The 12,386-nt window shown below is 45.2% G+C and overlaps 1 protein-coding gene across 4 annotated transcripts in view; it reads left to right on the forward strand.

Annotated features, from left to right (window-relative positions):
- The window catches only part of LOC132403095 (synapse differentiation-inducing gene protein 1-like), a 137,445-nt gene that overhangs the window by 25,930 nt on the left and 99,129 nt on the right, over window positions 1-12,386 (forward strand). For all 4 annotated transcript variants that reach the window (XM_059986377.1, XM_059986379.1, XM_059986376.1 and 1 more), the window contains exon 3: window positions 7,342-7,479. In XM_059986377.1, coding sequence (XP_059842360.1) covers window positions 7,342-7,479 — 138 coding nt within the window. The remainder of the gene's footprint in view (window positions 1-7,341; window positions 7,480-12,386) is intronic.

A 12,386-nucleotide genomic window follows, 5' to 3' on the forward strand; every position in this document is an offset into this window, starting at 1 on the left:
TGTTAAAGTCTGCCATGTCACTTTTTTTTACCCCAAGTTCTCCGGCTCCAGGATCAGCAACGAACTCTCTCCCCACCAACAAGAGAAAGAGAGGGGGAGAGAGCGATTCACTGAGTACAGAACCCTCCGACAGCTGGTCCGCTGTTCACTATATTCCTTTCCTCCTGCAACGCTGCAGTGGGTGACACTGGCGTAGGATTGGCTCATCCCCTGGGCAGCAGAGCCTCAGCACTCCCAGGGCAAACTCGTCTTCTAGGCGGTGTTCTTGGGATATCAAAAAACAGCCAGTTGGTGAGCCCCAGGCCTGGGTACTATCGCCGTAAAGAACTGAAGTTTGAGTGCAGCTGTAAATCCGGGACTATGACATAACCCCATCTACCTTGACAAGGAAAGAAGACGTTAAGGGTAGAAATTAAGCTGTTTCTGCAGATGAGCTCAATGAAGCCACTCCGTAGCACCGTAGTATCTCTCTACATATGGGGAATAAAGTTGATCCCTTGATAAAGTTTGCCACGTTGAGTCAATCTTCTCTGGAGAGGGTCCAGAAGAGGTTCACAAGAATGATCCTATGGAAGGAAGGGTTAACGTTCCAGGAGTATTTGATGACTCTGCACCAGTACTCACTGGAGTTTCGAAGAAGGAGGGAATGGGAGTGGGGGGGTGGGGGGGGGATCTCATTGAAACCTATCGAAGATTTAAAGGCCTAGATAGAGTGGACATGGAGAGGATGTTTCCTGTAGTGGGGAGTCTAAGACCAGAGGGCACAGCATCAGAATTCAAGTTCGGCCCTTTAGAACAGAGATGGGGAGGAATTTCCTTAGCCAGAGGGTGACTAACCTGTGGAATTCATTGTCACAGGCATCTGTGAAGGCCAAGTCATTGGCTATTTTAAAGCGGAGGTCGATAGGTTCTTGATTAGTAAGGATGTCAAAGAATACAGCGAGAAGGCAGGAGAATGGGGTCTAGAAGTATAATAAGTCAGCCATGAGGAAATGGCAGAGCAGGCTCGATGGGCTGAATGGTCTAATTCTACTCCTATGTATTACGCTGTTATTGTCCTAGACTCTCACTGCTAGTCCATCTTTCCTGCATCCTTCCACAAGTCTTACTAAGGGGTACGTACAAAATGCTGGAGGAACTCAGCAGGTCAGGCAGCATCTATGGAAACAAGCAGCCAACGTTTCAGGCTGAGACCCTTCATCAGGACTGAAGAGGGAGGGGGCAGGGAACATCAAACCATTGTCTCCCATACCATCACTGCCCTTATCAACTCTGGAGACCTTCCATCCTCAGCCAAAAAGCTCATAATTCCCACACCCCACACTGCTTCGTTTTATCTCCTCCCCAAGATCCACAAGCCTGATTGTCCCAGTAGATCCACAGTTTCTGTCTACCTGGACTCCATTTTGTCACCCATCAATGTTTCCTGCCCCCTCCCTCTTCAGTCCTCGGCCCGAAACATTGACTGCTCGTCTCCACAGATGCTGCCCGACCTGCTGAGTTCCTCCAGTGTGTTGTGCGTATTACTTTGACCCCAGCATCTGCAGTGTACTTTGTGTTTACTAAGGGGTAGTTGTCTCCTCTGTTCTGATTAATTTGTCTATCCACTGGTCCCAGCCTGTAGGTTTCTGCTGCATGTACTTAACCTGCACCATCAGCTTTTTGCTTTCATGCTGTTCTGCTTATTATCTACCACGGTATTGACAGAACATCTTCCCCCAAGCCACTTGCTCCAGTTTGTCCCTGTTTGAGCTGAAAATCCACACTTGGCAGGTCTGCAGAGACACCAATTTGAACATAGAACACTACAGCATAGCACAGGCCCCTTGGCTCCTTTATCCTACCCTTAGATCAATCTAACCCTTCCTTCCTACATAGCCCTTCATTTCTCATTCGTCCATGTGGTTGTCTAATTGTTTCTTAAAGATACCCTCCATGTACAACCACCCTCTACCTTCTCTGAGCAAGCCATTTCTGAATCCAGCCAAGTTTCCCTGGATCCCACACTTCCTGATGTTCTGAATGAGCCTACTGTGGAGAACCTTGTCAAAAGCCTTACTAAAACCCACGTACACCACACACACTGCTGTATCTCCGTCAATGTGCATTGTGACGTCCTCAGACAATTCAGTCAGGCCCGTGAGGCTTGAGCTGCCCCTCACAAAGCCACGCTGACTATCCCTAATCAGACCATAACAAAACAAATAAATTGCTCTCATCATTATCCCGTTTGAATGCTGGAGGTCTGCAGTGAAATCAGAAAAGCCGGGAAACGCTCAGCGGGTCAGGCAGCATCTGCAGAGACACCAACCTGGAATGTTAATTGTTTTCAAGGTCAAGTTCAAGTTTATTGTCATTCCAATCTGCACCTGTCTACAGCTAAATGAAACATCATTCCTCAGGGACCAAGATGAAAAATACAGTACATATATCACATTCAGCACATAATATTATTAACAGATAATAATAAAAATATTTTGTAGATGTCCAAGTCAACATATATTACATATAGTTAAACATACAATCGTATAATGCTACTGGCACTATCATAAGTAATGTGTACTGGGTGGTAGCAGTGTGTTCAGAAGTCCCACAGCTTGTGGGAAGAAGCTGACAGCCCTCGCTCTTGTGCAAGTCACACAAAATGCTGGAGGAACTCAGCAGGTCAGGCAGCAACTACGGGAAGGAATAAAAGGTCAATATTTCAGGTCTAGATCCTTCGTCACACCCTTTAGAGTCCTGTTGAACAGACGTTGTGTAGCGTAGTGGTTAGCACAATGTTATTCCGGATTAAGGCACTCTGGAGTTCGGTGTTCAGTTCCAGAGCTGTCTGTAAGGAATTTGTACGTTCTCCTTGTGAGCTGCGTGGTTACCTCTGGGGCGCTCCAGTTGGCTCTTACAAGTCCAAAGGCGTACTGGCTAGCAGATAATTGGGCATTGCAAATTGTCTTGTGATTAGGTTAGTGTTAAGTCAGGGGTTGCTGCATGGTGTGACACATTGGGCCGGAAGGGTCTGTTACCTGTTGTATATCGAAATAAATAATAAGTTACATCAGGGATGGCACAAAGCTGCAGTTGCTGCCTCACAAGTCCAGTAACACAGGTTCAATCCTGACCCTGGTGCTGTCAGAGCGGAGCATACACACTCTCCCTATGACCACGTGGGTTTCCTTCACACGCTCCTGTTACACCCCACATCCCAAAGCCATGTAGATTGATTGATAAGTTGTAAATGACGCCTGGTGTGTTGGTAAGTGGTAAACTCTGGCTGGAGTTAGACTATAAGACAATAAAACATAGGAGCAAAGTGAGGCTGTTTGGCCCATCAGATCGGCTCAGAATTCTCCAACAGCTGACTGACCAACGCTTGATAAAGCCTTATCATTACATATCAAAATTGATTCCAAAATGCTAGTGATGGGGGTGTGAGGAGAATAGAATGGGAGCACACAGGAGGATTAGTGTATGTCTGGCACAGGCTCAGTGAGCTGAATGGCTTGCATCTCTCTGTGACACTTCATCAATACACTCCCAAGATCGTGCCACCATTTACAGTTTAAACATATTTCTGTCAGAATGTACTCTATTTAATTTGGTCAAATCTGCACCTTTCTGTTTTGTAACTTAGTGAATTGCGTGGGAAGTTCTTAAGCAGCCTGCAGATGGAGTGCTTTCTGCTCTGAGTAATAATATCAACTGTTTCTTTTTTTATTTCTGATAAACACTAAATGGTAAAGTAGGAAGGATCAATATAAATCATGTTCTCAAAAGGCTTATCCCCCACCTCCTCCCTCAACACCACACTTGGAAATTGATTTTTAATTTAATTTTATTTAGAGATACAGCACTGTACCAGGCCCTTCTGATGCAGCAGGCCCCCACCACCCAACTGCACCCTTATATCCAACTAACCTACTAACCTGGACATCTTTGGGATGTGGGAGGAAACCGGAGCCAGGGGTGCACAGGAAGAGCGTATAGACAGCGGCGGATTGAACCCAGGTCACTCTGGCACTTTAATAGTGTTGTACTAGCAGATACGCTACTGTGCCATGGTGTGAGATGTGAAGTTATTCAAGCTTGGGTTCGTTCGAGTAAGGGCTGGCAATGTGACAGGTCATTTGTTGCACGCCAGGCTTGCTGGACAAGCCATCCATGGCTTTGAATTCCACCGAGAGGAAGCAGCCTGTTGGTTCCTCACCAGGGTCAGGAAGTCCTGGGCAAATCCAAGAAAAAGTCATCTCCAAGATCTCTGGTACTTCCTGACCTACACTGGCTTCTAATGGTGTGATTGTGACAGTCTTGTCCTAGTATACAGATGCTCTGAAGGTCTTATCTCTCCTTGGCTATATGATCTCCAGGCCCATAAAATCGATAAATAGCCTCACTCTTCCTAGTCTCACATTCCTTCCCAACTTTAATCCCCACACACGAGAGGCAGAAGTGTCAGCTGTCAAGGCCCTGGTCCTCTTGAGAAAGCATCACCTCTAACTCCCTTTATCTGATTCCTTTCCTTCTGCCTCTCTCATTACTGATCCACTTTTCCCACTCTTTCTCATTCTCCCACTATCTCCACCTCTCCTCACCTCTTCACCTATCCCTTTCACTCTCCCTCTGCCTTCGTCCCTCTCTCCTCTCCTTTCCCCTCCCTCATTCTCTCTTCCTCTCCTTTTCCCTTTCTCCCTCCCCCTTCCCCCCCTTTCTCTCTCTATCGATTCTCCACTAACAGATTTTTGAATGGACCCTGAACACTACCTCACTATTTTTGCACTACCTTTTGCACCCAGGTCATCTCACAGCACGGGCAGAGCTCCACACACAAGTTGTGGTGTTTTTGTGGCTAGTGGGCAAAGTCCTTCCTCAACAACACAGATTAAAGTTTATTCAACATCCTTTAGGGAGTCTGTCTGATCTATACCATCCACTCTGTTTAAAAGATATTTAAACAGGTACATGGATAAAAAAGACCAAAAGGGATATGGGTCAAAAACAGGCAAATGAGAATTGCTGTGATAGTCATCTTGCTCAGCATGGACAAGATGGGAAGAAAGCGCCTGCTGTCATTCTGTATGATTTTGTGACTGTTAAAATCTGGGTGCAGTTTAACCGATACTCTCAGGTGGAAGTAAGCAGTGTCATGCCTGTGAGAAAATACTCAGGGGAGTTGTTCTCCAGGCCTCAGTGTTATTGAAATTATTTTTCTTTTTGTCACCATAGGATCTTCCTGTACTCGACTAATGGAATTACCATGTTTCCAACAAGTGTTCATAGTAGGAAAGAACTGTGAAGTTGCTTTAGGTTTGCGAAAGGTTTGAAATAGTTTCTTAATATTACAGGTAATTACAGAGTCAGTTCCATTACTGGTGACTGCAGCATTTCACCTTTCTTTTCCCTATTTACCTCTTGAGGTTTGAGGTTTCCAAATGTGCCAGCTCTGTTCCTTCACCTGTAGAAGCTCACCTCTCCAAGCGGAACTCATCCAGGTTCCTGTCTTCAGTTTTCACAAGCGGAGCAAAGCCAGCAAGCTCGGGGAAAATAACAAATAAAATTGCAAATTGGTTTATCATCACTGGTACTGCTCAGTTCTACTGAAAGCGTAGGAGGCAAAGATTTTAAAAAATCACCAACAGTTTCTGGCAATCTCCACTAATGAGAACCGACTCGGTTGCAAACTCGTTCATTTTGCTAGTGAACAGACTGCTTGTAGTATGAACGTCTTCAGACTCATGGTCAATGTTGAAATATAAAAGCGATTGTCATTGTTAGTAATCTGAAACACTGGAGACACTCAACAGGTCAAGCAGCCTCTGTGGAGAGGGAAAAATTGCCAGTGTTTCTGGACAAAAACCCTTCATCAGTGGCTCCCTTTCCCCTTCCACAATGTCAATATTGCTGGGTAGATCAGGCTGAGGAACTGCACCTCATACTTCACCTGGACAGTCTACAACCTGATGGCATAAGCACTAAATTCTCCAAATGTGGATGAATGATTCCCCCTCTGTCTCTTTCCTCTCTCCTCCTACTCCATTCAGTTCCTCCCGCTCCCACACCAGCCCCCATCATCCTGTCTCTTTCCCCTCCTCTGCTTGCTCCATCTGCCTATCACACACACACACTCCACCCCTCCCACTGTTCAGACCTGCCCACCTTGCCTCCATTATTTGATTCCACGTTCCGCCTTGTTCTCCTCGCTGTTTCCATCATCTGCAGCCCTTTGTTGGCTCCACCCATCACCCTCCAGTCTCAGCCACCATTTCCACTTCCCCTCCTTCCTCTCCTAAATCCATCAGTCGCTTACCAGCTCTCACCCCACCCCTTCCCCTCGCCTCTTTATGGTGGCTATCTACCCCTTGTCTTTCAATCCAGACAAAAGACAGTGGTGAGCATTTTTGGAACACTTATCTAAGAAATGATCTGCTGATATTGGAGAGGGTCTAGAGAAGGCTTACAAGAGTGATCCTGGGAATGAAAGGGGTAACATACCAGGAGCATATGATGGCTCTGGGCATGTATTCATTGAAGTTTAAATGGGGGGGGGGGGGAAGTCTCATTAAACCTATTGAATATTAGAAGCCTTAGACAGAATGGGCATGGAGAGAATGTTTCCTATATTGGGCAAGTCCAGGACCAGAGAGCGCAGCCTCAGAATACAATGATGTCCCTTTAGAGGAGAGAAGAGGAGTATTTCTTTTGGTGAACCTATGGAATCCATTGCCATGGACAGCTGTGACGGCAAAGTCAGTGGGTATATTAAGTGGAGGTTAATAGGTTCTTGATTAGTAATGGTATCAAATGTTATGGAGAGAAGGTAGGAGAATGGAGCTGAGAGGGTTAATAAATCAGCCATGATGGAATGGTGGAGCAGACTTGATGGGCTAAATGGCCTAATTCTACTCCTTTGTCTTATGGTCTTGACCCAAAACATCAACTGTCCATTCTCTGACTCACTGAGTTCCTCCAGAAGTTTGTTTGTTGCTTGGAGTTAATAAGTTGTTTTTTTTTTAAAGGTTCCATTCTATTTGACTTCAGCAATGGTTCATGATATTGGTGGGAAGTGAGTGACTCATATGGAACCCACTGACTTGGTACAGCAGAAGCTAAGCTGGAAATAATTCAGAAAATGTGTAGCTTGGGTGGTCATCCTATCTTGACAGTTTACTTGCAAACGATTGGAGGACAACTCAACCCAACCAGAAGTTAAGCATCTGTGATGCAGGACACAGTTTGATCCGAGTTCATTAAATGCTTAGCAGGGTCCTGCTGTGTTGCTGCAATAAAACAATGAGGCATTCATACCAAGCAGTGCATATGTAACCTGCCTTTCCCTATCATCTTGTGCAGAGTGATTATTCGAGTGACACAGAGAGTGAAGACAACTTTCTCCTGCTCCCACCCAAGGACCATTTGGGCCTCAGTGTCTTCTCCATGCTGTGCTGCTTCTGGCCTTTGGGAATTGCCGCCTTCTACCTTTCACACGAGGTAGGTTTGGGCTGTCAAGTATCAGCTGGTGTGGGAGCGTAGTGTGGCTTTCCTCATTTACTTAGCCGGACCACTTTCTGAGAAGGATGAGATGGCTCGCGGAGGCAGAGGCTTGTGCAGTTTTTGAGTGCCAGATTTAGAAAGTGAGCTGGGCCTGTCGGGACTTTCTGTAGAGATTGAGATCATTTGGGTTAACAGGCCCTTTGAAAAGGGCTGATAGAAAAAATGTCAGGTTTAAGCGGTGACAGGGTTGGAGTGGGGAGGTTTGAAGAATTGGTTCAAGAGGTTTAGGCAAGGAGAGGCTGAAGATAGGTTGATATTTCTGTCAGGTTTCTCTCTTGTCTATTAGTGCCTAGCTAGAGTAGTGAGAATGGATCCCAGGTCAGTGGTGTGTCCCTAGAGCAAGATGTGGGACAGTACAGAAAGGTTGTGGATGCTGTAGAGATGGTACAGAAGAAATTTAACGGGATGCTGCCTGGATCAGAGAGCATGTCTTATGAGGGTAGGTTAGCAAGCTGAGGCTTTACTCGTTGGAGCGAGGGTAACTTGATAGAGATGTACAAGATGATAAGTGGCATATATAGTCAGCCAGAGACCTTTCTCCCCCAGAGTGGAAATAGCTATTACGTGGAATCATAACTTTAAGGAGATTGGAGTAAACTATAGGGCGGGGGGGGGTGGATGTCAGAAATAATTTTTTTTTTACACATTGTGTGGTAGGTCAGTGATACACACTGCCAAGGGTGATAGAGGCAGGTATTTAAGAAACTCCTAGTTAGGCATGTGGAAGAAAGAAAAATGGGTGTCGATGTGGGAGGGAAGGGTTAGATTGATAATGTAGGTTAAAGGGTTGACAGCACATTGTGTGCTGGAGGGCCTGTTCTCATGAAACAAATCCAGACTGGTGCAGTTCACCCAGGGGCTTCCCTGAGAGGCTCAGTCGCTGAATATAGTCGATACACGGGTAGATAGATCTTTGGATATTTGGGGAACTGATTGATATGGAGTTAAAATAGTGCTGAGGTAAAAGAGCAGCCAAAGTCTTATTGAACAAGCATGATAGGCTGAATGCCCATTCCTGCTTCTATTTTATATATTCCTGTATACCAGCTGCTGTGTTTTTATATAGAAAAATCAGAGAGCATAACCAAATTCAGATTACATAGAACGTTTAATATTACAATTTTGGGCCATGGTGTTGTGCCGACCTTTTAATGTATCCAAGGTCAACCCCTCCAACACAGCCCTCCATTTTTCTATCAGCTATGTGCCCATCTAGAGTCTCTTCGATGTCCCTAATGTATCTGTCTTTACTACCACCCCTGCCAGCGCATTCCACGCACCTCCCTTTGTAAAAAACTTACCTCTGACATCTCCCCTATGCTTTTCTACAATCATCTTCAAGCTATGCCCTCATTTATTAGCCATTTCCAACCTGGGAAAAAAGGCACAGGCTGTCCACTTGATTTATGCTTCAATCATGTCACCTCTCATCCTCCTTCACTCAAAAGCCCAAGCTTTCTAATCCAGACAGCACTATGTCGTCGTCGTAGGTCACATCTGGAATTTCCAATTGGCGGACGATTTCTGACGTATTGGGAAATCATGAACTCAGCAGGTAACAGCAATGGTTTGCCTTTGCCTTCTGCCAGGTGAGTTCAAAGAGATCACCACCTCTTGCAGTGCATGACTAGGACGTCTACGCATCTTGTCGTGCTCTTTGGGGGAGATCAAACCATTCTGCTTTTGGACTCCTGCACTTGACTATCGTGTGCAGATCTGGTCGCCCGGCGGTAAGGAGGATTGTCGTAAAGGTGGAGAAGGTGCAGAAAAGATTGCTAAGGATATAATCAGGATGAGAGGGCTTGATGTACAAGGGCAGATTGGATCAGGACTAATCTCCTTGGAGTGTGAACGGCTAATGGCTGGCCTTATAGAGGTATATAAAATCATGAAGGATATCCACAAGGTGAAGGTCCCAGGTTTGGTGAGGCTATCCCTAGAGGGCATCGTTTTAAGATGAGGGGAGAAAGATTTAAAAAGGACGTGAGCGGCCACTTCTTCATAGAGAGGGTGGTAGCTATATAGAGGAAGTGGTTGAGGCATGTACACCAACAACATTTAAAGGACATTTGGATAGATACATGGAAAAGGAAAAGTTTAAAGCAGCAGTTCCCAACTTTTTTTATGCCATTAAGCAAGGCATACATGGATCCCAGGTTGGGAAGCCCTGGTTTAGAGGGATGTGAGCCAAACTCGGGTGACTGAGACTAGCTGAGGCAGACACCTTTTGGCATTGGTGAGATAGGCAGAAAGGCCTGTTTCTGTGTTGTTTCACTGACTCCACGAGAGGGGTGGGGTGATGAGCAGCAATTCACATTGAGGGGGTGGGGAAGAGCACAGCCTCGTTGGCTCAGGCAGTTCAATGCTGAGAATATCACATGGAGCACCAAATTGCAGATGCCCAACCCAGCTCCCCATAGCGTGGCTCAGGAGGGAAACAACCGACCTGACCCAGAAATCACACCAAATGGTCAAGCCAGTACGGCAGAAGGAATGAAAGTTTTAGTGCAATACCTGTTCTCCTAAATGACACTAACAAAAAAAGAGTCACACAATTGAACTGGTGAATCTGTGGAATTCTCTGCCCAATGAAGCAGGAGGCTACCTCAGTAAATGTATTTAAGACAAGGTTGTATAGATTTTTTCGTAATAGAGGAATTAAGAGTTATGGAGAAAAGGCAGGTAGGTGGAGATGAGTCCGTGGCCAGATCATGATCCTTTTGAATGGTGGAGCAGACTCGAAGGGGCAGATGGCCACTCCTGTTCCTATTCCTCATGTTCTTACGACCTTATGGACAATACAGGCTCCAGCATGGGGGTGATAAAAAGAGAATTAAAAATGAACACAAAGGGGAACTGAGTTAGACTATCTGTGCCTTGTGTAACAGAAGAGTCAAACTGAAGGCAGTAAAATCTTGCAACCTACCAATGACAGCAGCAATTACTGAGATCCAAAGTGGGAATAAACACGGAAGAATGCAAGCTATTGCAGCAAGATGGAGAAAAGCACAGGTGGACAGTCTGTACAAAGGAAGGTAATGAGACAAAGAAACACTCGGATAGTGTGGGGTAACCTAAATGAGATGAAGAGAGTATAGACATTGAAGAAGTAGTAGTAATAAGAATGATGATCCACAAGTTAGAAAGGAGCTGAAGGAAGAAATTTGCAAATGAGACAGTGAAATGTGCACTCCTATCCCTGGTAAAGTGACACTGACTGCATGTTCATGCTCTTCTCCTGCTGTAGCCCATCCACTTCAACATTCCACATCCTGTGCTTTCAGAGATGCTCTTCTGCACACCACTGTTTTAACATGGTGTTACTGACACTTGCCGTCAACTTGAACCAGTCTGGCCATTCTCTTCTGACCTCTCTCAATAACAAAGAGTTTTTGCCCACAGAACTGCCACTCACTGGATGTCTTTTTTTTTGTTTTTGCACCATTCTCTGTAGAGACTGTTGAGTGTGAAAATCCCAGGAAATCAGCAGTTTCTGAGATACTCAAACCACCCCATCTGGCACCAACAATCATTCCACGGTCAAAGTCACTTGGACCACATGTCTTCCCCATTCTGATGTTTAGTCTGAGCAACATGTGAATCTCTTGACCATGTCTGCATGCTTTTATGTTTTGACTTGCTGCCACATGATTGGCTGATTAGATATTTGCATTAATGGGCAGGTGCAGATGTACCTAATGAAGTGGCTACTGAGCGTAGAGCAGAAAGAACACTACTTACAGAGGATTTTAAATAACGCAGAATTAATTGACCAGAAGAGTGAGATAACAAGAATTAGGATACCAATGTCTCACGTGTGCTGGACTTCTTCCGAACTCTTTACATAAGGAACACAAATAGGAGGCTTCATTATCACATGTGGTAAGGGAAAATGAACCTAAGTATTTAAGAGGAATACATACAAGTAGGGAAGGTCTAGGTAATGGTATCCACCACGTCATTGGTAAGGAGGAGGATGAGAGGTGAGTTGATAGTGATGTATAAGACAATAAGAAGCATTCATATAATGGATGTCTAGAAACATTTTCCAAGGGCAGGATTGGCTAATACAAGGGGGCATAACTTTCAGGTGTTGTCAGAGGTAGATTCCCACTTTGGATCTCAGTAATAGCTGCTGTGATTGATAGTTTGAAAGATTTTACTGCCTCCAATTTGACTCTTCTATCACATACGGCTCAGATAGTCTAACTCAGTTTCAGGGGATGTCAGAGGTAGGTTTTTACATGGAGTGGACCATGCATCGAAACCCTGGCCTGGGGTGATGGTGGAGGCAGATGCATTAAAGAGATTTCAGAGACACTTAGGTAGGCACATGGATGAAAAAACTCATGCTGAGGGTTTTGTGGGAGGGAAGGGTTAGATTCATCTTGAAGAGAGTTAAAAGGTTGGCACAATATCATGGGCCAAAGGGCCAGCGCTGTATTGTACTGCTCCATGAGAGATATGCTGTCCCTGGAGATGTGTATCTGTGAATCTATTATAGTCTCTGCGTCCTGAATAAATCGGAAGGCCTTTCACCGCAGGTGGTCCGATATGCCTCTCACTCCTATACTGACTTGTGTTCATTAACCCTTTCCTTCTTGATGCCCACTACCCTTTACAACTCCCAAAAGAGAACTTTCATAAGTGTGGATGAGACCCTCCTGTTCATGCTAATATTGTGGAAGCTCACATCAGAGGCACCAAGTGATAAATGCTGAGATAAATCCACTGGTTCTGGAACACAGATGATCATTCTGGATTAGATTAATGTTGTGCTCCATTGCTTACAAAATAACTGAATCTTTCTAGCTGCTGCATGAACCTTTAACATTGCTTCCTAT

The sequence above is a fragment of the Hypanus sabinus genome, chromosome 12 (assembly GCF_030144855.1).
Source record: "Hypanus sabinus isolate sHypSab1 chromosome 12, sHypSab1.hap1, whole genome shotgun sequence".
Classification (NCBI taxonomy): domain Eukaryota; kingdom Metazoa; phylum Chordata; class Chondrichthyes; order Myliobatiformes; family Dasyatidae; genus Hypanus; species Hypanus sabinus.